At 56.3% G+C, this 23,654-nt stretch overlaps 2 protein-coding genes across 2 annotated transcripts; both read left to right on the top strand.

Annotated features, from left to right (window-relative positions):
* Positions 1 to 1,953: 1,953 nt before the first annotated feature.
* Positions 1,954 to 23,587, top strand: ZNF385C (zinc finger protein 385C). Its single transcript, XM_042966567.1, has 8 exons — positions 1,954 to 1,988; positions 14,611 to 14,759; positions 16,622 to 16,732; positions 18,145 to 18,310; positions 20,401 to 20,694; positions 21,258 to 21,451; positions 21,722 to 21,832; positions 22,300 to 23,587. Exons 1-8 carry the CDS (start codon positions 1,979 to 1,981, stop codon positions 22,663 to 22,665), a joined length of 1,401 nt encoding a protein of 466 aa, XP_042822501.1. The 5' UTR covers positions 1,954 to 1,978; the 3' UTR covers positions 22,666 to 23,587.
* CE1H17orf113 (chromosome E1 C17orf113 homolog) lies at positions 5,142 to 14,118 on the top strand. Its single transcript, XM_042966566.1, has 3 exons — positions 5,142 to 5,289; positions 9,714 to 10,446; positions 11,727 to 14,118. The coding sequence occupies exons 2-3, from the start codon at positions 9,904 to 9,906 to the stop codon at positions 13,209 to 13,211; spliced, it is 2,028 nt and encodes a 675-aa protein (XP_042822500.1). The 5' UTR covers positions 5,142 to 5,289; positions 9,714 to 9,903; the 3' UTR covers positions 13,212 to 14,118.
* Positions 23,588 to 23,654: the final 67 nt, after the last annotated feature.

Raw genomic sequence — 23,654 nt, 5'->3', positions numbered from 1 at the left:
GATGCCAGCCAACTCCTCCTTGGCCTCGCCCAGCTGGGGAAGGGAGGGGAGCCTCCCAAGGCCAATCCATCCCTCCCTTCTCTTGGCAGGACTGACCCAGCCATACAATTCAGGGCCCACCCCCAGGTCCACCGTGAGGACTGCAATATGACACCAGAGCAGAGAGAAGGGGATTTCAGAAATCACTTAAGTTCCAGACAGGCCAGGGGGGCCTTGAGTGGGGAGTGCAGGGTAGACACTAAGGGGGACAGGAGAACAAGAGATGAACTCAGACTATAATGGATTTCAGGGCATAGACGTGTGTCTTTGGGGGCAGGGAGGGATCAGAGTGGCAGGCGGAGGCTGTCCCCTGCCCTGCACCCTGAGACCTCCCCCAGCTCCTGCTCTAATCAGACCTTCCATCTCTTCTCCGATTCTTTGCACAAGCATCTTGCTGCATTCGGAGTCTCAGAGATCAAAGACCTTGAACTCAGGTCACGCCTGAGTCGCCGGCTTGATGAGCTCCGCACCCCCCATTCCCCGCAGATGGATTAATTTCAGTCCCATCAGGAAGCCCCGGAAGCCCTCCAGCCTGTGCCCCCATCGCTTCAGTATCTCCCTGGGCTGCCGATTCCTCCTCAGTGCCCCCAACCCATCCCGAGGCCTTTGGGTACATGTTTCAGAGAAACTGTGCTCCCCCAAGGCCACTGGGAAGTTCTTCTTGCAGTCTAACCACTACCTCCTGCTGCTGTTCTTCTTAAATGGCAGGTGATAGAAGTGCCCCTTGCTGTCCCTGGACAGCCATCACATCCCCCTCCCCCAGGTGTGAACCTGACCATCGGACACTACCTCCCTCCCCCTCCCCCCCAGGGACCACCAGGAAATGCAAGGTTGTCTGGTTGGAGAATTAGGGGGCTTAGCTCAGATCCCTGCCCTCAAGAAGACAAAGATTCTGTCTGTGTCTGGGTGGGTTAATTAGCTCTGGGCTTGAGTTTCCTTCCGCTCCCCAAACAAGCAACTCCTTCCCCCTAGAGCCTCTTCCTAACAAACCTGTTTTCGGGAGCTGCTGCCGCCAACCCCTCCCCAGACCCTTTGCCGGCTGTACTGGCTGCTCCAGAGATTACAGGTTATTGTCTGGCGGAGACAGGACGCTGAGGGGGTGGGGGGCTAGTGCTGGGACTGGGCTTGGAATGCCAGACTGGATCCAGCTGTGGGGTTGGCTGCCTTCTCTCCCCCATTCCGCCCCCTCCCAGCCACCAGGTGCTCAGGTGAGTAGAGAGCTGGCCCTCAGTCAGGAAGAGGAGGGGGAGGAGGGAGCAAATGCAGAGACAGAGACTGAGGGGTAGGGAAGGGTATGGGCAGGGGAGGGGTGTCAGAAGTTCTAGCTGATCAGATGACCATGCCCCACCCCACCTGGCATTGCCCAGGGAGCAGGTCCAATGGTCCAGGTACTGGACTAAGAGGGGCAAGCCGCCTGCGCTCCCTTCCCCCACCTCCATGGCCAATGCTCTGGGATGAGATCGGGCCTCAGTTTCCCCTTCAGCAAAAGGAGGAGAATGTAAGGGGACGGTGGGGAGAGGATGAGTGAGGCTGGACAGGAGAATGGGGGCTCCTGTAGCAGCAAGCCCTGAGGCAAGGCTTCAAAGTCCAGCAAGAACTTTCTGGCAGGCTGAGAAGTGGCTGGCAGAATCTCCTGGGCTGTATGGGCAGGGTCAACTCTGTCCCTTGTCCCCACATTTGCCCCATATCCCACCGTGGGGGCAGGAAGTGTCCTGTGCTTTCCACCCTGGTCAGGATGGGAGAAACTAGGGAACAGGCAGCTCCTTCCAGGCAAAGGGAGAAAGGGCCCTGCACCCACTGCTTTCCAGCGGCAACAGGAGTCCCTCCCTCCGCCCTCCCCTCCTGTCCCGCACATCCCCACCCCTTCCCTCTGTCACTCTCTGGCTGGTTTCATTTGCTCCTCAGACGGCGCGCTCTGCGGTGCCTCCGAAGGCAGAAAATGCTCTTGGGTGAGTGCTGAGGATGCCGGAGCGTGGGGAGGGCCTCAGACAAGGGTGGGTCTCTCCTCTATCTGCCCTATCCTCTTCCTGCTACTGCTGGCCCCCAAAAGTTGACTGTCGAAAGATTCTGGGAGCCGGTTGACTCTTGGTACCTTTTCCCAGGTCCAGGGCTGGACCGGGGGTGGGGGGCATTCTGGCTGGGAACAAGGGCGGGGGGGGGGGGGTGGTGGGCAGGGCCAGCTCGGAAACTGGAGGTGCACCCTGCAGGAGGGAGGTGAGCGACACTTTGGGGCAGATGCATGTTCAGGGAGCCTGTGCCAGAGGTTTCTTGTATCAAATCATACCTTCTGCTGCCTCCAAGGGGCTGCCAGGGGCCTCCAAGGAGGGTTGTGTGTGTGCTGGGGGTGGGGAGGGGTGTTGAAAAGAGAGTTATTAATTCAGCAGAGAGAGAGAAGTGGACAGAGAGACAGGCAGAAATCTGAGTGGCTCCTAAATGAGGTCCAGCCACCATGCTGGGGTCACTGTGCTGCCCCCCACCTTTATCTATGGTCTCCTAGCTCACCTCTCCACACAGGGGTTGTCTGGCACACTGAGGGAGGCAGCCAGTATGTTTTAAGGGGTATTTTGGGGAACCCCTTCCACGGGGGCAAGGGCTGGAGGCTGTGGGGCTGGGGCAGAGCTCTTGTGACTGGTCTTGGGGTCTTCCTCCAGCCTGGGGAGAGGGGAAAGTCTGGAACATCAACACGTCCCATCCCAGGTGCTGGGTGACCCGGAAGTGGCTGGGGGCTCTAGAGAATGTGGCTGGGGTGGGAATCCTAAGCATACAGGGGAGTGGGCAGGCAGGAGATGTTGGATCAACCCTCCCTCCCCTCCCCCCCTTCCCTGCCTTTGACTCTCTCTCCCTCCCATTTTCTTCACAGAGTTTTTGGTTTCATCTATGATAGGAAGGGTAGCTTCACTATTTGAGGGTGTGTGTGTGTGTGTGTGTGTGTGTGTGTGTGTGTGTGTGTGTACCGCCTCAGGGAGGACCCTCTCATCTGCCCCTATGAATTGTGGTGAGGCGAGAGAGAGAGAATCTGAGTTTGGCTACATGAGCTTGTGTCCATGTCTGATGCATTTAATTTTGTAAGGGAGGGTGTGCGCCAGGCACCTACCTCTGGGTAAATGTGTCTGTATATGGATCTTCGTATATACGTATCTCTTTGTAATGATACCTGCCGCTGCCTGCCTGTGGTTTCGTAGTATGTGCATATCCCTTAGTAGGGGTCTGGGTGTCCTCGTATGTCTGTCTCTCTGGGTATATGCGGTCTGAGTGTGTCTTTGTTGATCTTGCCTGTCTGTGTACGTGCATGCTTGTGCGTGGCCTCTGGGTCCGCCTTTGCCCCCAGCCAGCATGGGTATCTGGCCATCTCTGCGTGGTGCCACCTCTGTACGGGCACACCTCAGTGTGCCAAGATGGACTCATCACGAGGAGATGTGTGTAAGTGTGTGCGTGGTGTTTGTGCCTATTGCCATCTCTGTGGGCGCCCACGGATCTCAGGGTGTGAGTCCCTGTGCTCTTCTGTGTATCTTTCCAAGTGATGGCAAAACAGCAGGATGTGGTTTGCCCAGACCTTCTCCCTTGGATGGCAGCCAGAATGATGTTATTTCATAAGACACCTGCTCTGTGCCTCTGCCTCGGCCTCAGGGGGACCCCTAGGGGTGGCCTCTTCTCTGCCACTCAGTTTGTTTGTATTTGACCAGAGCAATAACCCACCCTCTTGAGGCAGCCGTCCAATGAGCCGTGGGTCCCAGCCGTGGACCTCTGGCTAGGGTTGGGAGGAGAGGGGCTTAGCGAGGGTGTTCTGCTGCAAAAGACCATCACAGACGACCTCCCCTCCCCCTCGCACACACATATCTGACCCTATCGTGGGTGCCAGGCTGTGTGGTGCTATCCTGGGGCAGGCTTGGGGTCTGCAGTGTCTCCCTTCATTTGAGCGTACCCACAGCCAGGCGGTCACGTGTGTGTGCATGTGACATGACTCATGCATCATCCCAGCGGCCCTGGGGGCCAGGGTTCACTGTGAATGTCAGCAGCAGACGGTGGGTGGCACAGAGGAGCGATGTGGGAAGGGTGCTGGGGGAGTACCCAGACGCCACCGGAGAGGTCCTGACCTCAAATCAACGTGTGCCCTAGGCCTTGTGTGGGAGAAAAGTGTACCCAGTTGGGAGGAGGGGCTGGAAGGCATTTCTGGGTGACTGTGTTGACTGGAGGGAGAGACTAAATCACCAAGTGCCCTGGCACCCCTTCTTCAAATCGCCTCCACACCTAGTTCCTTTGTTCCTCAGACCCATTCCTGTCCTGCCCTTTCCTCCTCACCCAGCCATAATTCCCGCTTCACAGATGAGGAAACAGGCTCATAGACTAAGTGTACAGCCCAAGGCCTCAGAGTTCAATGTCTCTGGAACTCCAGTGCAGGCCTCTGGACTGCAGGTCTGGGAGGGGTGGTCTGCCACAATTCCACATTCCTCCACCTTCTCCTCCCCTCCCCTGGGAACCCACATAAGGGTGAGGGGCTTCTGTGCATCCGAGAATTCTAGGAAGAGGCCCCTCCTCTCTCCACCAGCCCTCCCCTTCTGGCATCCCCATTACAAATAACTCATTAGATTAAAGATTGAGCTCCCAGCTCCAACACCTCCGGAGGTTCCCCACGAGGCCTGAAGGTCAAAATCCCCAGTATTCACTGCAGAGCCTTGGAGCCTTCCAGCCGCAGGCACCGCCCCCTCCCCTCCATACCTCCACTCTGCCCTGACTTCGTGAACCTGCCCTGCACTTTCAGCTTGGGCCAGGCCCACCCACTGCCTGGGATGCCCCTGTCCTGGTGAAACTTCACTTTTCCTGCAGTGAAACCTGATAGACTCTCCCCCGCAGACCTACGGCTTTCCACGCGCTCCTGTGTGATCCCAAAGCATTTTGCTGGTGCCTCCCTAGCGCCCTGTTTGGCTCTCGCCTGTGAGCTCCTCTAAGAACTGACCGGTGCACGTGATGAATGAATGACTCTGTCCCTCCCGCTGGCGGGACACCTTTCCTGAGGTCTCGCCTCCGTCGCTCCGGCTGCAGCGCCCGCAGCGGAGGAGGTCGAGCGCGCGCTGGGCGACAGCCGGGGCAGGTGAGCCCCGGGGCGCCGCCACCCGGCCCGCCACCCCGGCCCTCGCCGGCTGCTGGCGCCTCTTCGCCCCGGTTACCGCTAGTGGCTGCTGTCGCTCAGTGGAGCCCAAGGAGACCGCGGCCAGAGCGTCCACCGCGCAAGATGGTGGCTCCCGAGTCTCCGTGAGTGTGTGCGGCGGGCACGGTGGCCGGGCCGGGCGGGGCGCCCCCTCCAGGAGCTTCGCGGCAGGGGGCGGGAGACGGGTGGGGGCCCTGCGGGCGGGGCAGCAGGAGAGGGAGGGGTGGGGGAGAGGCGGGGGGGGGGGGAGGGGAACTCCCCCACCACGCGCCCCCCAGAGGAAGTTCCCCAGCCCTCCGTGTCCGGCCCAGGGCGAGCAGAGAGCCCCTACCTCGCCTGTCCTCCGCCTTGAGCGTGGACCTTCCTAGGGGCTCCCGAAGGGAAGGGGCCCAGAGGGGACTAGGGAGGAGGCTGGGGACTGCCATCCTGGGGCCAGGTGAGCACCGTGTTTGAGGCTGACCTGTCAGGGTGGAATGGGGACTGCAGAACAACACACAGTCACCCCAGGGGCCCCACAAGTTGTGCCAGCTCACGTCCAGGTGGCCAGGGCGTGGAGAGAGAGGTGTGAGGGACCTGGGTCTGACAGGTGCACACCCCTGGTCAGCTTTGGTCATATAGTCACATTTGATTTACACTCCACCCCATCCAGCCTGGTTCCTTCAGGTTGAGGTAGGGAGGGGAATGCCAATGCTTTGGCTGGGTTGCTCTGGAGCAGCACTGTCCAGTAGAACTTTCTGGGATGAAGTAAATGTTCTCTGTCTGGGCCATTTAATACGATAGCCAGTAGCCACGTGTGGCTATTGAGAACTTGAAATGTGGCTAGTGAGAGTGAGGAATTGAATTCTAAAATGTTTATCTAATTCTGATGAACAGCCACATGTGACTATTGCTACCATATCTGACAGCAGTTTCGGAATCCATCTTCCCATGCTTCCTCCCTACCAATCTTTTGTTCCTTTATCAAAAACATCCCAGGTCCCCTAGTAACTTTATCCCTCTGCAGAATGGGACAGGATAGCCAGTTTCTAGGTATATGGAAGGGACTTGACAAACTTTGGAAGGGTACCACCTTGGACTTGCACCTCTTCCCCATTCTAAGATCCCTTGGGTGGTAGGCTGGATAGGGTCACACAGAATCATGGGATCTTAGGAGGAAGAGAGGTCAAAGGCAGCTGTTTTAGCCACCCAAGAGGTACCCAAGGCTTCACTCCATTGTTCTCTCTGCCCGAAAGCTGGTGCTTCCTTACTCATTCACTCCCGAAATTTTGTGGAGCACCTGCTGGGTGCCAGGCAGTGCTCCCTTCTCTGGGGTCCAGATGTGAACAAGTTGGTTATGTTTCCTGCCCTCAGGAAGCCTGCTTTCTTGAGAGAGAGGGAGACAGAGGGTGGGGGTGGGGGGAGGATGCCAAGCAACAGAAATGCAGAGAAAATAAGCAGATTTGTAAACTGTGGGGAGTACAATAGAGGAAACAAACAGGAAACAGCAACAGAAAAGAAGGGGACCTCCTGGGAAGGGATAGAGAAGTCTCCTGGGAAGAGGCGACAACTAAACTAAGACCAGAGAGGAAGTGAAACAGGCAAAGTATTGAGAAGGGAGGATAGAAACATTCTGGAAGAAGGTACAGCATGCGCAAAGGCCCTGGGGATGGGAACCTGGCACTCTGGAGGAACTGAGGGATGTAGCTGGAAGGGAAGAGAGGCACAAGTGGCCACCAGAGAGGTCAGCAATGCCTGGACATTTGGCAGACCTCGAAAGGGATCCTGGCATTGGCCTCAGAGAGCAAGAGGTCATAGAGGGGTTTTAGGCAGTATGTTTTAAAAAGCCCCCTCCAGCTGCTATAGGTCCAGGTGGCTCAGAGAGGGTTAAGAGTGGGTGGAAACCCAGAGTGCCGTCAGGAAGTGACTGCTGTAGTCCAGGCAGGAGATGCAGGTGCCCTGGATGAGGCTGGTGGCAGCGGAGAGAAGAGACAAGTGAGAAGCTGATTGTGGAGGTGGAAGTGACAGCACCTGTGGATAGACTGGGTCCAGGATGTGGAAGAGAGCAGGGGCTGGAGGGGCAGGTTTCTGGCCACAGCACCCGGGTAGGAGAGCAGGTATTTCCTGAGCTGGGCTGACTGGGAGAGGAGCATATTTGTAGGGACAGATCGACAATTCCATCTAGACGAGCCAGGAACGTGGTTTGATGGAGAGGTATGGCACCCAGAGGAATGGCTCAGGCTAGGCTTGTTTATTTCAGGGTGACTGGCAAGGGTGGTTCTGAACTTTTTGGATGGTTTTAGGTTAGGAAGAGGAGGAGGAAGTGTCATCAGAAGTGGAGGAGTGCCGATGGGGGAAAGGAAACCCAGGGGACATAGAGTCTTGGGAGCCAAGAGAAAAGCATGTTTCAAGGAGGGTAGGGTGAGCAGTCTAGGGGGAGAGAACTGATGAATTTCACCACACGTAGCAACAGAGAGCACCTTCCCTTGCACTGAACAGGCTACCCCTGGGATTCTGCTCATCTGCCCTTGTACTTACCCATGAAATGCTAGGTTCCATTGCAGGGTGCTGGGTATATCTGGAGGACAAGACAGTCACCGCTTTCTTGGAGCCCAGAATCATCTAACCCATAGCCTCAGACACATGAGGTTCCTTCATAGGGCCCAAGTAAATCCTTTTAGTCTTTTAAACAACAAACTTGTGCTGAAAGGCATCTGGATGCCCAGCCGTGCATGCCCAGGGACTTAGGAATCCCAAACTGAACAAATGTGATCTTAGCCTTCTGGGAACCAAGTGCAGAGATACACAGAGAGTCCCTGAGTTTACCATATTGTATCACCAAGACCCATGCGCAGAGAATTATGGGAAGCTACAGGATAGGCACCAGCCCCGGCTGGGGGCGGGGGAGGGCAGGGTGGCAGAGGGGATGCAGAACTGCTCTCCAGGAATGAATGGAGATTAGCCAGGGAATGGGGAGGGATAGGAAACTCCAGGCACAGAGGATGGAGGCAGGAGCAAAGTAACAGCTGGGTGTGTGGGGGGAATGGTAAGCCTTTGGAGCTGCTGGCCGAGCAGACGGGAGCGGAGGGAGGCTGGGGAGGGCCCCGCTGGCTCATGGTGAGGTGTGTAGACTCAGGCAACCATTTAGGACGCCACTGAAGAGGTGGAAGCGAGAGAGGGATCTGTGTCTGAGCTCGCCCTCTGGCTGCTGGGCAAGGGACGAATCTGGGGGCATGCCTGCAGAGGTGGAGGCAGATGACACCAGAGTCTCAGCATGGCCTTTGGGGTCAGGAGGACTTAGATTCTTTTTGTTTGTTTGTTTGCTTTTAGAGTTACTTTATTATTTTTTTTAATTTAATTTTTTATTTTTTAAAATGTACATCCAAATTAGCATCTAGTGCAACAGTGATTTCAGGAGTAGACTCCTTAGTGCCCCTGACCCATTTAGCCCATCCCCCCTCCCACCACCCCTCCAGTAACCCTCAGTTTGTTCTCCATATTTATGAGTCTCTTCTGTTTTGTCCCCCTCCCTGTTTTTATAAGGAGGGCTTAGATTCTAACTCTGCCTCAGCCTTACTCTAACTTACTGCTCGTGGAACCCTGGGCAAATCACCTGAAGTCCCCAGCCTCGGTTTCCTCCTCTTCAAAATGAGGATGATACCACCCTCAGAGTACTTCAAAGAGGAATCTTGGCTTTCTCATGGAGTCACTGTAAAGTCCTTAGCACAAGGCCCGATGAAGTTCACATTTGACAAATGGTAGTTACTGCTGTTGTTATTAGTAGGCATGGAGAGGTGGGGACAGGGTCGAAGGACAGTTAGGAAGTTGGCTGGTTTTGGCCGCTGGCTGGACGTGGCCTTCTGGTCCTGAACGGCTCACCTGTCATCGTGCCTGGGGCGGTGGAAGCATGAGCGAGGTACAGGCAAGCAGCTAGCTCCTTTGGTCTGGGGTCTGGCCCCCACTTCTGGGCTTCCCTTCCCAGAACCCCACTATCAGGGAGTGTGTGTAAGTGTGAGTGCGCCCATGTGAACGTTCAGGGAAGGGAGGTCCAGTGAAAACAAAGGACATTCCTTGGTGCTGTGACTCCGGGAGCTCAGCTTTGTGCTAACTTCATTCTGATGAAATAAGCGATGGTGGACCGGAGAGACTGGCCAGCCTCTTGAGTGAGGAGTCAAGGTCTGAGTTTGAGTTCTGGCTCAGTCACGAATTATTCATGGGCCCTGAGAACCGCTGTCACCTGGACTCAGTGCCCTCACCTATAAAATGTGGTTGCATAGATGATGCCAATCTTTTCAGAGCTGCGTTCTGACATGTTCCAGCAGTCAAAGTTAGTGCCTTGTCCTGGATGGAGGGAGACACTCAGAGTGGGCTGGGGACCCCCAAACCTCCCCCACTTTGGATAACATTCTATGGCCCTTTGCATGACCCCACCCATTCCCAATAGCCCTTCCCCACTAGGTGCAGTCCACCCGTCAGCTGGGGAGTGCTCTGTGGGCAGCATGAACCCACCGCGGACCCCCTAACGCCTCTCCCTTGTCTCTTTCATCTCCAGTCTCCCACCGGCAGAGCAGGAATAACCATTCCCAGCTAAGTTAGATGGATGGTCCCCATTAGCCTGGCGCGCTGCTCCCCTCCTCCCCCCACAATTTCCATTGTCAAGGGAGGTGCTGCCGTGTGTGGGGGGAGCCTGGGGGACCAGAGCATTTGGGTGGGGTCGGGGGTGCCCTGCCCCTTGAGCAGGAATGGTACCCCCGGGGAAGAAACCAGCCGGAGAGGCCTCCAACTCCAACAAAAAATGCAAGCGTTACTTTAATGAGCACTGGAAAGAGGAGTTCCCCTGGCTGGACTTCGACTACGAGCGGAAGCTGATGTTTTGTCTCGAGTGCCGCCAGGCCCTGGTGCGGAACAAGCACGGCAAAGCCGAGAACGCCTTCACCGTGGGCACCGACAACTTCCAGCGCCACGCCCTGCTGCGCCACGTGACCTCGGGGGCCCACCGCCAGGCTCTGGCTGTCAACCGGGGCCAGCCCACTTTTGAGGGCCAAGCTGAGGGAGGAGGGGCCTACCCAGACCTGGCCACCACCCCCACCTCCACGGGCGTCAAGGTGGAGGTGGACCCGGCCAAAGTGGCGGTGCTGACCACGGTGTACTGCATGGCCAAGGAGGACGTGCCCGATGACCGCTGCTCTGCCCTGCTTGAGCTGCAGAGGTTCAACCTGTGCCAGGCGCTGCTGGGCACGGAGCATGGCGATTACTACAGCCCCAGGAGGGTGAGGGACATGCAGGTGGGTGGCAGCCAGAGGTGTGGGGGAGGGCTCGAGGAGGGAGGACATGGAGCTGTCTGGGCACAGCGCCAGCATGCCAGGCCCCCGGGCAACAGCCAGAACGCTTCATTCATACCTTCACCCAGCAGAACCTTTCACTGAGGCGTATCATGTGCCAGGCCCTGGGCCAGCTGCTGGGGGCACAGCTTGGAAGAGGCCAGACCAGGCCCTGTCCTCAGGGGCACAGAGGTTTTCCCTCGCTGTCTAGGCCAGAGGTTGCAAGCCTGGAGCCTCGATCGGCCCACAGATACATTTTGTTGATTTTCACAGTGCTTTTGGAAAACCTAAGTTAATTTCCAAGTTAAAAAAAAAAAAAGAAAAAGTGAGAGATTACACATAAAAATGTGGATTTGTGACTTCTGAAAAGCTAGGTCCCTATGCTCTCAGGGCATGAAGAGCAGACCCGGGGCTTCTCCATTCCCTTTGGTGTATCCCTGGCCCACTTCAAGCCCAGTACCACCCATGTGGCCCCAGGGGGCATGCAAGCTGCAGCTCTGTCCTAGGTACCAGTTGTGTGAGTCCTAGGGGCTGGGGTGAGGGTGGGAGAGTTCGATCTCATCCTACAGAGTGATCGATGACAGACAGACAAACGGAGCACACAGTTGGGGTTCTATGTAACTGGGAGGGAACATCTCTATCAGTTAATCCCTGAGCAGCAGAGTGGAGGGAGACTCCCAGGAATAAGGTGGGCTAGGGCAATGCCATAAAAGCACACATAAAATGCTATGGAATCTTTATGGTTCCTAAAGCATTTTTACACTTACAAGCACAGCAACATTTGTAATTGCCGACAACCCTTTTTTTTTAATTATTCATTTTTGAGGGAAAGAGAGAGCATGAGCAGGGGAGGGGCGGAGAGAGTGGGAGACACAGAATCTGGAGTAGGCTCCAGGCTCTGAGCTATCAGCACAGAACCTGACGCGGGGTTCGAACTAGCAAACCAGGAGATCATGGCCTGAGCCAAAGTCGGACGCCTAACTGACTGAGCCACCCAGGTGCCCCAATTGATAGCAACCTTTTAAGAGCTTAGAGGCAGGCAGTGGCCTGATTTCAGAACTGAGGAAACTGAGGCTCAGAGAGGTGAAATAACTTGCCCAAGATCACACAGCCAGTAAGATGCAAAGCTAGGATTGGTCTGTCTGCCCCCAAGGTCTGTGCCCTTTCTTTCCCCAGTACTGCTGCCTCCCCCTTGCAGGAGGAGCCTAACTCTGTCCCTTCCTTTCTCTCCCTGGCTGTCCCAGGTGGCCATTGCCAGTGTCTTGCACACAGAGGCCTGCCAGCGCCTGAAGGCATCCCCATATGTGGGGCTGGTGTTGGACGAGACCAGGGACTGGCCCGAGTCCCACAGTCTGGCCTTGTTTGCCACTTCGGTGTCCCCCTGTGATGGCCAGCCTGCTACCACCTTCCTGGGCAGTGTGGAGCTACAGGAGGGTGAGGCCACCGCTGGCCAACTCCTGGACATCCTGCAGGCCTTCGGCGTGTCTGCAGCCAAGCTGGCCTGGCTCAGCTCGAGCCTCCCCAGTGACCGCCTTGGGCGTGTGGGCCCACAACTCCGGGCCGCCTGCCCGCTGCTCACCGAACTACACTGCCTCCCTGGCCGGACAGATCCCGAGCCCCCTGCCTACCTAAGCGAATATGAAAGTGTGCTGGATGCCCTATTCCGCCTCCACGGTGGCCCCAGTTCTCACATGGTCCCTGAGCTGCGGGCAGCACTGGACCTTGCAGCTATTGACTTGGCAGGACCGCGGCCAGTGCCCTGGGCCTCCTTGCTGCCTATCGTGGAAGCAGTGGCTGAGGCTTGGCCTTGCCTGGTGCCCACACTGGAGGCCTCTGCTCCAGCCTCCCCTACAGCCAGGGCACTGGCCCTCGCCCTGCGCCAGTTCACCTTCGTGGCCTTCACCCACCTGCTGCTGGACACTCTGCCATCCATGCAGAAGCTCACCCTTGTCCTGCAGCCTGAAGAGCCAGACTTGGCCTTGTTGCAACCCCTGGTGATGGCAGCCGCGGCCTCCCTCCAAGCCCTGCGCAGCTCGGGTGGGGCGCGCCTCCAGGGCTTCCTGCAGGAACTGGCGTCCTCCAGCTCTGACTTGGGCGGTGGGCGCTGCACCTACCGCGGCGTGGAGCTGGTCGGCTACTCCGAGGCTGCGGTGCGGGGCTTGCAGCGGCTGCGGGGGGCCTTCCTAGACTCCATGCGGCGGGGGCTGCGGGACTCCTACCCCGGGCCCTCGCTGGACGCCGTGGCCGCCTTCGCGGCGATCTTCGACTCGCGCGGCTACCCGCAGGCACCCGAGGAGCTGGGCGCGCACGGCGAGGGGGCACTGCGGGTGCTGCTGCGCGCCTTCGCCCCCGCCGTGGTGCGCCAGAGGGCGCTGGGCGACTTCGCGCTCTTCAAGCGCGTGGTGTGCAGCCTCGGGCGGCTGGGCCCGCGGGCCTTGTGCGCCAAGCTGGCCTGCGCGCGCTCCGAGCTGCACGAGCTCTTCCCGGACTTCGCCGCCCTTGCCGCCCTGGCCTTGGCGCTGCCCGCGGGCGCCGGCCTCCTGGACAAGGTGGGCCGCAGCCGGGAGCTGCGGTGGTGGGGGCAGAGCGGGGCAGGGGAAGGCCGGGGCGGCCCGGCGGTGAAGATCGCAGTGGATGGGCCCCCGCTGCACGAGTTTGACTTTGCACTGGCCGTGGAGTTCTTGGAGAGTGGGTGGGCGGAGGGGCTCCTGGGGTCACAGCTCACATGAGGGCGGCCCCCTTCCCTCCGCCCAGACAGCCTGGGGCCCTGAGCACTCTAGGGGCCAAGACAGACTCTAGGTGACGGTGCTGCACCCAAGCTGACCCCCTAACTGTGGCCTTCCAACCACCTGCCCCGTGCTTCCTCCGCTCCACGCTGAGTACTAACCCAGCCCCGTGGGCTGTGGAGGAAGGGCTGTGTGGAGGGGGTCCTGGGCAAGCCCACGGAGATGCTGGGTTTGGGGACACCCTCAGTATCACTCCTGCCCTTGCCAGAGTTTGGGGAGGAGTAGCTCACCATTTTCCCTCTGGACCCAGCCCAGGTTTGGGCCATAGAAAAGCTGAGGAGTCTTGGTTGGAGGGAGAAAGGAAGACTGGGTCTGAGGGATTGAGGGAAAGAGGAATGGGTCCTTGGCTGTTAGCTCCCCACCTGGCAGCATCTCTTCTCTTCAGATAGGACTAGACGGCAGATGACTTCCTTGGTGTCGACACAGCACAGCACCCTCTCTGTGCACAAGCTACCAGTTCAAGGGAGGTGGGGGTGGTGCCCTACCTCCCCCACCCACCGGTAGGCTGCCTGTATGTGGCTGTGTATATAGATATACACATCTACAAATGTAAAATAAATCTATCCTATCTTGCATATCGTTAACACACAAAAAATCGAAAAGGACTTCTTCCGGCTTTGCAATGACAGAGTCCAGAAAAGTTTCAACGGACTGCATTTATTTCTAATGTTTTTCTTCCTCAAAGTCTGGTTGCTCCCCAAAGTTCTGAGCCTTCCCCCGCCCTTGCCTCAGACCTTTAAGACCAAAGACTGTAAAACCACAGGGCTGGAAGGGCCAACTCTGAGGACCAGCCTCGGGCCACACCCAGGAGCTGGAGGGCTTTTTGCCTCCTGGGAGAAGGAGTTGGGGCCTCACCAGAGCTGGGGGGGGGGGGGAGGGGGAGGAGGACACATCCCTTCAGATTCCAATGGGTTTCCCATCCCCTCTGTCAGCCTTGCTGTGACTGTGTGGGCATTAGTGAGAGGGGTTTGGGTTTAACTTGCAATAAACTGGAAACCCAGTGCATCTCGCAGTCTCCATGGTGCTGTGTGTGTGTCAGGACTCCTCTGGCCTGGGATTCATTGGGGTACTTCTGCTACCTCTATAGGGGATGGGAGGGGCATCCTCCTGGACTGGGAACCACAAACTGTGGGCTTCTGCTCCCCCGGTTGTGGAGAGGAGAGGCACAGAAATGGGCGGTAATTGCCCTGGGGTTAGCCAGTGCTACTTTGTGAAGAGGGAGACAGGAGTTTCTGCCCCAGCTCCACACCCGAGAAGCCCATCAGCCTCTTTTTCTGGCTGTGGAGGTAGATGTGAGCCCCGTGGCTCCCCATTTCAGACCCTGCCCTTCTTCCTCCTGCAGCAGGCCCGGCCTCCAGCGCCCCCAGCCCCCTGCTGGCCTCCCTGCCCCTGCCTGCCAGGCCTCTGCAGCCCCCGCTGGACTTCAAGCACTTGCTCGCCTTCCACTTCAATGGCGCCACCCCGCTCAGTCTCACCCCCAACTTCAGCACGGTACGGGCTCGGCTGGCGGGTGGGGGCATGCGGCCAAGCTTGGGGTGGGCAGGGAAGGTGGGCTCAGAGGGGCTGGCTCTCAGAAGCTGGGTATAAGTAGAAACGACATCCCCAAGAGTGACTAGGTGCCCCCCAAACGGGGACCCCCGGCCCAGCTTTTCCTTAGGCCAGGGAATGAGGATGGTTCCAGTAACACCTGCTGGGCCTGTCGTCTGTAGGTTTTACTTGAATTTTTGTATAGGGACATCTATGGGTGATCTGTGTACGTCTGTGTGCATTTGGGGTATGCCCTTCTATTTTAGTTTATGTGTCTGTGGGTCTTTGTGTGTTCCTTGTGGTTGTGAGTGTGTGTGTGTGTGTGTGTGTGTTTGTAAACATCTCTTTGTGCCTGGGTCCTTGTATGTAATTAACGTGTATGCCTGTGTATCTGAGAGATATTTTTGTGTCTTTGTGTCAACTCTGTATGTGTTTGATATGTGTGACCTCTGAGTGTGTGTGTGTTTGTGTGGTTTGGGTAATTGTGTGTCTATGCAAGTGTGCCATTCGGTATGCATGTGAGTGTGTATCTTTCTGCATGGCTCTGTGATTTGTAACTGCCTGTAGGCTTATGTGCTATGTGTGTGTATACCAGTCTGTGTATTTCCATGTGTGCGTGTGTGTGAATGAAAGTGTAGGGAGCATGAATTTTACTTCACTCCATGAGTGATAAGGAGTAACTCCCTGCTTTCTTTAATTCTGGAAAATCAAATGTAATCATCAAGGAGCCCACCCTACCTGACAAGATGGCGGGAAATTCAGTCTCAGTCACCCTTTGGAGCCCCTTTCCAACCTCCAAGGTCACACAGAGATCTGAAGGAGCCTGAGTCCTTTGGGGAGGGTCCCCTGTTCTTCAGTCCCCTCTGTCACTTGCTGACACACTCACTGTTCATGCACACAGTCCCTTGGGAGTGGGTAAAGCTTCTGTCGCCCTTCTCGCTGGGGGCCCTGCTGGCCATTCTCCTGTCCTCTGCCTGCCCCCAGCCCTCGGTGCTGTTAGGTGAGGGTTAGAACCTCTTTCTGTTCCCAGGAAAGTTTCTGAAGGCATGCTTTTTTCTCAAAGCCTCTGTTCTCTTCTCTCAGGAAGGTTGAGAAAGTTCCTCTTGATAAGCAAGCTGAGACCACTTCTGCTGTTGGTCCAACAAGCCAGGCCCTGAGAAAAGGGAACAGGAAGGCTTGGTTTGATAGAAGAGAAAAAAAAATAGTTAAAATAAGGAAAAGGGAAAAAGAAACCACATAAATTAATGTTCCAAAGAAATGATCCTGCTGCTCGGGGAAACTTCTGGCCTCCATGTGCTGCCGCCTGTCCTTTCCCGGCCCCCCACCTGCCCCAGCCCTGCTCTCACTCCCCTTCTCAGGCCCTGTGACAGTGGCAGAGCTGATGAGATCAGCCTTCTCTGTCCCAGCCCATGGGCCCAGCGCAAAGCTGGGTTGTGGGACAGGATTTCCAACAGAAGACCCTTTGTCCCTTCCCTGCTTCTCCCTGCCTCTAACTCTGTCCCAATAGTTGTGATTCTTGTGAATGAGGAAAACAACAACAACAACAAACCAGAGACCAGAGGGGCTGCAAGAGATGCCAAGGTGATCACCAGGACATGGTTCTGTTTCTCCCGATCATGGAGGCCACCCTGGCCATCCCACTGCCTCCAAGCAGAAACCCGGGGAAGAGATTGTTTGTGTGTCTCCTATCCACAAGGATGGGAAAGTTCTTCCTACGGCCTGATTCCTGCCCTCCCCAATAGTCTCTAGTTTTTGGCATTTTGCACTGCCCCCTCCCCCCACCAATCCGACCCCAGAGTTATTGTGCCCTCCCACCCCCTTCACAGATGGACCCAATCCAGAAAGCTGTCATCAGCCACACGTTTGGGGTCCCCTCCCCTCTGAAGAAGAAGCTCTTCATTTCCTGTAACATCTGTCACCTGAGGTTCAACTCAGCGGTGAGAGGGAGTAGTGGAAACAGATTGGGGAGGAGGCTGGGCAGGGAGGGGGCTGGACAGTGGCTTCCGGGGTCTTTCCTGGAGGAATAAGGCCGGCAAAGGGACTGGGGTCCATATTTTCTGTCCCTGGGTGCAGAAAAGGCACTCCTGGTCCTTTACCCATCCCACCCTCTCCTCTCCCCAAATTCCTCTGCCTCTTCCCTCCCTCTCTAGTGGTCCTGGGACTCCATTTCCCTCCCGCTTCTCTCCTGTGTCCTGGATCCTTCTGCAAGAGAGAAGACTGACCTTTCCTGCTCTGGGTCCCAAGGGACACCATCAGCTCCTAGTCTGGAGCTGAGTTCTTAAAGCATCTGACAGTTAACGTGTTGAACGTTTTCATGCCCATCATCTTAATTAGTTCTCATGACACCTTGTTAGATGGATAGAGGCCCTGTTATCATCCCCACTTTTCAGATGAGGAAAATGAGCCTCAGAGACGTTAAGTGACTTGTCTGAGGTCACACAGCTGGTGAGTAGCAGAGCTGAGATTTGAGCCCAGGCCTGGCTGACCCCAAGGCCCACATACTTTCCACCACAGCCTCCCCTAGATAGTAGAGAAGCCTCATTCTGGCCTCCCAGGGAAGATTTACCTTCTATCTGGACAACTGTGGGGCTTGGAGAGATCTGCTCTGGTGAAAGGGTCTAGGGAGGGGCCATGGGGGCCTGTCTTTCCTATACTTGGGAGCAACAAGCAGGGACCCCTAGGTGAAGGGGGGAGGACACGAACAGGCCAGATTCAGGGGTTTCCTCCAGGCTTTCAGGTTATATGAACCTTATAAGAGATGGACAGAAAGACCTCGCTCTGAGGGAAGGACCATGTCTTCTCCATGCTGGGCTCCTGGCACAGAGCCTGGCAAAGAGCGAACGCTCAACAACTATTTGCTGAAAAACTGAACAAAGAGATGAATGTTCTGGGGTGCACATACCCGAAGCATGAGGACTGCTCTATTTTTTCCATTTGTGCATTTATGAACCTGGTAACTAACATCGTTGAGCACGTGCCATATGTACTAGGCCCCTGTCATTCATGTTCTCTTTTTAATTCTCACAACCCTTCAAGGTCAGTATTGTCATCACAAAGTTTACAAGTCAGCAAAATGAGGCTCAGAGAAGTGAGGCGATTTGCCCAGGGATGCACAGCTCATCAAGTGGCTGAGACAGAATTTGAAGCCAGAGGCTGCTTGCCTGGAGGCTCATGTATGAGAATGAGTTCTGTAAACCTCAAGGCCACACAAATGCTGTGATGACAAGGATTCACCTCTTGTCTGGCCAGAGCCCTGTCCCCTCTGACCTGCCCCCTGCCCCTCGCCAGCTCATGGATGGGGCATGTGGACTCAGCAAAAAATGGTGACCCCAAGTCCTCCCCTCCCCAGAACCAAGCTGAAGCACATTACAAAGGCCACAAACATGCCAGAAAACTCAAGGCTGTCGAAGCCGCCAAGAGCAAGCAGAGGCCACAAACCCTGGCCCGGGATGGGGTGCTGGTGTCCCCCACCCTGACTCCAGCCAGTGGATCCCCTGGAGAGCCGCACAGCAAAGGTCAGTCCTGAACTCTTCTCCCCTCTCCCCAATCAAATCTGGTTTCTGGTGAGGGGTTGGGAGATTTCTGCATATTATTATTACTTTTAAAACGTTTATTCATTTTTTTGAGACACATGTGCGCGCGCGCGCGCGCGCACACACACACACACACACACACACACACACACACAGAGTTGAGTGGGGGAGGGGCAGAAAGAGAAGGAGACACAGAACCTGAAGCAGGCTTCAGGCTCTGAGCTGTCAGCACAGAGCCCGATGTGGGGCTTGAAGTCACGAACTGTGAGATCATGGCCTGAGCCGAAGTCGAACACTTAACTGACTGAGCCACCCAGGCGCCTCTGCATATTGTTATTATTTTTGCGTGTGTTGGGGTATTCCATACATACAGAAAAAGGCACACATCACAAGTGTTGAGCTCGAGGAATTTTCCCAGTCTGACTATACCAAGATCAAGAAACAAGCACCCAGAAGCCCTCCTTGGTCCCCTCCGGGTTACCACCTTGTTGTAGTAGCTTCCTAGGCTACCATAATCAATGACTGCAAACTCAGTGGCTCAAGTCAGAAGTTTGAAATCCAAGTGTTGATGGAGTTGATTCCTTCATGGGGGCTCAGATGGAGAGTCTGTCCCATGCCTGTCTTCTAGCTTCTGGCACTTGCTGCCAAGCCGTGGCGTTCCTTGGCTTGTAGATGCATCCCTCCAATCTCTGCCTGTGTCTTCATGTCACATTCTCCCTGTGTCTCTGTGTCTCCATGTGGTCTTCTTTATAAGGACAACGGTCATTGGATTGGGGCACACCCCAGTCCACTGTGATCTCAACTACTTAACATCTGCACAGACCCTGGTTCCAAAGATCACATTCTGGGGTTTCATGCAGATGTGAATTTTGGGGTGATGCTATTCAACCACTTGAATTCAACCACCCTCCCCCAGGTGATCCTGACTTTTGTTGCCATCGATCCGTTGCACCTGGTTTTGGTGAATCCTATCGCATGGAACTTTTGTGCCTGGCCTCTTCCGTGTTGTTGCATACAGCTGTGGTTTGTCCTTTTTATTGCTGTGTAGTGCTCCATTTAATGACCGTACAACGCTGTCTTTTTTTTTTTTTTTTTAAGTTTTTTTGTTTTGAGGGGAGCCTGGCTGGCTCAGTCAGTTAAGCGTCTGACTTCGGCTCAGGTCACGATCTCAAGGTTCATGGGTTTGAGCCCTGCATTGGGCTTTGTGCTGACAGCTCAGAGCCTGGAGCCTGCTTCGGACTCTGTGTCTCCCTCTCTCTCTACCCCTCCCCCCACTCATGCTCTCTCTCTCTCTCTCTCTCTTTTTCAAAAATAAACATTAAAGAAATTTTATTTTATTTTTTTAATTTTTTTTAACATTTATTTATTTTTGAGACAGAGAGAGACAGAGCATGAATGGGGGAAGGTCAGAGAGAGAGGGAGACACAGAATCCGAAACAGGCTCCAGGCTCCGAGCGGTCAGCACAGAGCCCGACGCAGGGCTTGAATTCCTGGACCGTGAGATCATGACCTGAGCTGAAGTCGGACGCTTAACCGACTGAGCCACCCAGGCGCCCCTAAAGAAATTTTAAAACTATATATTTTTGTTTTTAAAGTAATCTCCATACCCAGCATGGGACTTGAACTCACAACCCCGAGATCAATAGTCGCCTGCTCTACTGACTGAGCCAGCCAGGTTCCCCTCTCTTTTTTTGTTTAAATCTATTCTCCTGTTGATGGATTTTTGGACAGTTTCCAGTTTTATGCTATTACGAATAGTGCTCTATGAATATAACAGCACATCTTATCGGCAACTTCTGCTTATTTAACAGTTAGCAAAGAACTGTAAAGTATCGGGGCTGTGAGGGCTATCTGAGACCACTCTGTCCAACTCTACATTTTCAGATGGGGAAGCTGAGGCCTAAAGAGGCCCAAATCTGCCCAGTGAGTTGGTGGGAGAGTGGAGTCTGGAACCCACTGCTGGTCATCCCGACACCAGGGATGCTTCCACTCTGCCATGCCACCCCCAATATGTCACTACTTAAAATCATGGCCTCCAGATGATTCTAACCCGATGCGTTCCATCTCCCCAGCCGTTCCTGCAGCCCCACCCCCTGGCCCCCAACTCCAGCCACCGCTGACTCTGGACCCCACGCCGAGGGAGCCGGCTCACTCAGATCTCTTGGATGCTGCCTCCCCTTCCTCTTCTTCCTCCTGCCCACCCTGCTCTCCAGAGCCTGGGAGAGAGGCACCAGGGCCTGAGCCTGCAGTGGCTGCTGTGGGAAACGGTGTGAACGGGGAGGGCAGGAGCGAGAAGGGACGCCTCTATTGCCCCACGTGCAAGGTGACAGTGAACTCCGCCTCCCAGCTTCAGGCTCACAACACAGGTCAGTGCCGTGCCCCTCTCCCTCCCCCACCACCCTCACCGCCCCCCCCCCCCCCAGTCCAGGGAGGAGTGGGGCAGGGAGACCCCCTCCACAGCTGCAGGCAGGCTGGAGTTTCTGGGCGCTTTGCCCAAGGGCTTCATGACAGAGCTGTTGTGTTCAGCTGTGATTGGGTGGTCATTTGGGGTCCTCCCACTAATGCTTGAGGCGGGAGAATTGGGAAGAGAAGTCTGTGGTAGCAGGAACTGAAGGGTCGCTGGGAGAAGGCAGGAAGCTCCTCCTCCATCTATCTTAGACCCAGAAGGAAAGCACTGAGATGGGAGCAAAGGGAAGCCACAAGGCTCCCCTGCAGGGAGGCGTTCTGGGGAGGCCGGGGGTGGGGGGGACAAGAGAAGCTGGGAGGCCCCGGCGGAGGTGGGGAAGAGAACGCTCAGGCGGCTGGAGGGGAGAGCGTGTGCAGGCGGCTTAAGGGGGCAGCCAGCCTGACCTGGTTCAGAGGCATCTCCCCTGCCCTGGAGCCCTTCTTGGGTGCTGACGGGCTGGGGCTGTTGTTCCTTCTCTCTCAGGAGCCAAGCACCGGTGGATGGTGGAAGGTCAGCGAGGTGCTCCTCGAAGGGGCCGGGGCCGCCCTGTGCCCCGGGGAGGTGGACACAAGGCCAAGAGAGTGGCAGGGGGCCAGGGCGGCCGACAGGGGCCCAGCCCCCCCTTTCACTGTGCCCTGTGTCAGCTCCAGGTCAATTCAGAGACCCAACTCAAGCAGGTGGGAGAAACCAGAGCAGGACTGAGGGGTGGGACCGGTCCCAGGTGACAGGAGGGAGCCAGGGAGGAAGAAGAGGGAGGCTGGAGGGGCAGTGGGCTCCTGGAGGGGCCAAGGCTGGGTCTCACCTCCCCTTCCCACGGTGATACCCAGTAGGTGTGCATCCGACGTGTGACTCATGGGTGAGGAAGGGTTAGCTAGTGGAGGATGATAGTCATCTAGGGGTCCTTGGGCTTCCTTATCCTGTTGCCAGTTTGTCTGTCTGTCCATTAGCACCTGAGCAGCAGGAGGCACAAAGACCGCCTGGCTGGGAAGCCCCCCAAGCCCTCCAGCCAGCACAGCAAGCTGCAGAAACATGCAGCGCTGGCTGTGAGTATCCTCAAGGTATCTGTCTCCCGGCGACAGGGCTGGGCCCTGGGTCAAGAGGGGAGAGGATGGGCCAGAAGGGCAAGCTGGGGGGGACTGGTGGGGTGGGGCAGGAAGGAAGCCACCCCCCCTTTAAGGCTGCCTGGGCAGAGAGTCGGGCTGGGGTTTTGGACCATCTTGGGATCTGCCCAGTGGAATTTCCGGGGAGGTGGGCCGAGGATAGTAATCTCTGGGTCAAGAGCGAGGAGTGGGCGTGCATCTCCTAGAGACCATCTCTGCCCCCACCCCCCATAGCCTCCTTCCTCTGGGCAGGAAGACAGGTGCTGGAGAAAGCCCTTTGAAATGATGTTTTGGGGGTGGGAAGGGTTTAGGTTTGGAACCCTAAAAGGCACGTCTTTCCTGCAACAGAACGCCCAAGGATGGGGCCCCGGGAGGGCTGGGATTTTCCTGGGTCAGACTGTGTCCATTCTCTCTCTCCTCTGCAGTCGAAGCTAGCCTTGCAGAAGCAACTCACCAAGACACTTGCAGCCCGCTTCCTGCCCAGCCCGATCCCCGCCGCTGCCGCAGCCATCTGTGCGCTGCCAGGGCCCCTGGCCCTCAGGCCTGCCCCCACAGCAGCCACCACCCTCTTCCCAGCTCCCATCCTGGGCCCGGCTCTGTTTCGCACCCCAGCAGGAGCCGTCCGCCCTGCCACAGGGCCCATCGTTTTTTGCCCCCTACTAGGCTTCCTGGGGAGGCCGGTGCTTGGCACCCAGCAGTCGCTGTCCTTGCCTCCTCTTCCCGAGATGCCTCAGTTTCCTCCATCCCCTAGGAGACTGCCATTTACAGCCAAAGCTTCCTGCCCAATCTAGGAAGAGCTGGGCTAGTTTTAAGGGCAGCTGCCCTTTGCCCAGTCTGGACTACGGATTCAACTACAACCCTCCTGGCCCAGGACCTTCCAACCCTCCTCTCCCCAGCCTCCTCAGGCTGGCACTGGGCTCCCCTGCATTGCCCAGCCTGATTTACGGGGAGCAAACTGAGAAATCCCAAAGATCTATGCAAAATCCTAGCCCCAGCCCCATGGTGCTCTCATTTCCCCCAGCTGAGACCTAGAACCCCATGGTCAGAGGTCCTAGGAATCTTAACTTTGAGCCTGGCAAGGAGTCTAGAGAAGAGGCCCTCTCCATTCACTGGACTCTCTGGAGAATCACTGGAGGTGGCAGATGGGGTCTCAAGCTGGACAGGGTTCAAGGCTATCTGGACAAGGTGACCCTGGGGGAGTGGAAGAAGACTGTGGAGGAGAAAGGGGGGGCAGGGAGCAAAGCCAGGGTGGGGCTGGGGCCGAGAGATTTTGGGGTTCCTCTGCTGTGATCAGACAGGGCTGGGAGAGGGGTAGGGGAGGGTGATTTTCTGGCTGGGCCCAGTTTTAACAGAGGTCATCAATCCCACACAAGCTCTCTCCTCAGCCTTTCATTGATTTCTCCTGAACCCCAGCTGGGGGTGGAGGGTGGTGGTGGGCATTGGATCTCTCCAGACTATGGACCCAGCTAACACCAACCCCCCCCCCCCAGGGCTCCCAAAAGAAGAGCTTTCCCCTCAGGCTCCTCACCCCAAACCGGTCCCCAGCACTAAATCCAGCTTCCCCTCCTCCCAAGCAGAATCCTGCCCCCTCACTGTGAAGCTGAGTGTTGGGATCCAGGCTGACACACTCAAGACCCATTTTCATGCTGTCAAAGTTAATGTCACAACCTCCATCCCACCCCCCAGCACTGCTCTGTCACCCCACAATATGGGACTTTGCCAGTATCCACCTGTATCTTTTCCTTTTTTAGATATTTCCAATGGGAGGACAAGAAGGGGG

Source organism: Panthera tigris, chromosome E1 (assembly GCF_018350195.1).
Source record: "Panthera tigris isolate Pti1 chromosome E1, P.tigris_Pti1_mat1.1, whole genome shotgun sequence".
Taxonomy (NCBI): Eukaryota; Metazoa; Chordata; class Mammalia; order Carnivora; family Felidae; genus Panthera; species Panthera tigris.
Note: the sequence above shows the minus strand (reverse complement) of the source record. Positions and strands in the feature narration are given on the sequence as shown.

Coding starts and splice junctions, on each gene's coding strand:
- ZNF385C (XM_042966567.1), top strand. Junction 16,733..18,144: donor ACCTGAGGTTCAACTCAGCG/GTGAGAGGGAGT, acceptor TCCCCTCCCCAG/AACCAAGCTGAAGCACATTA. Junction 21,833..22,299: donor TGGCTGTGAGTATCCTCAAG/GTATCTGTCTCC, acceptor TCTCCTCTGCAG/TCGAAGCTAGCCTTGCAGAA.
- CE1H17orf113 (XM_042966566.1), top strand. CDS start 9,904: ATGGTACCCCCGGGGAAGAAACCAGCCGGAGAGGCCTCCAACTCCAAC. Junction 10,447..11,726: donor GGAGGGTGAGGGACATGCAG/GTGGGTGGCAGC, acceptor TGGCTGTCCCAG/GTGGCCATTGCCAGTGTCTT.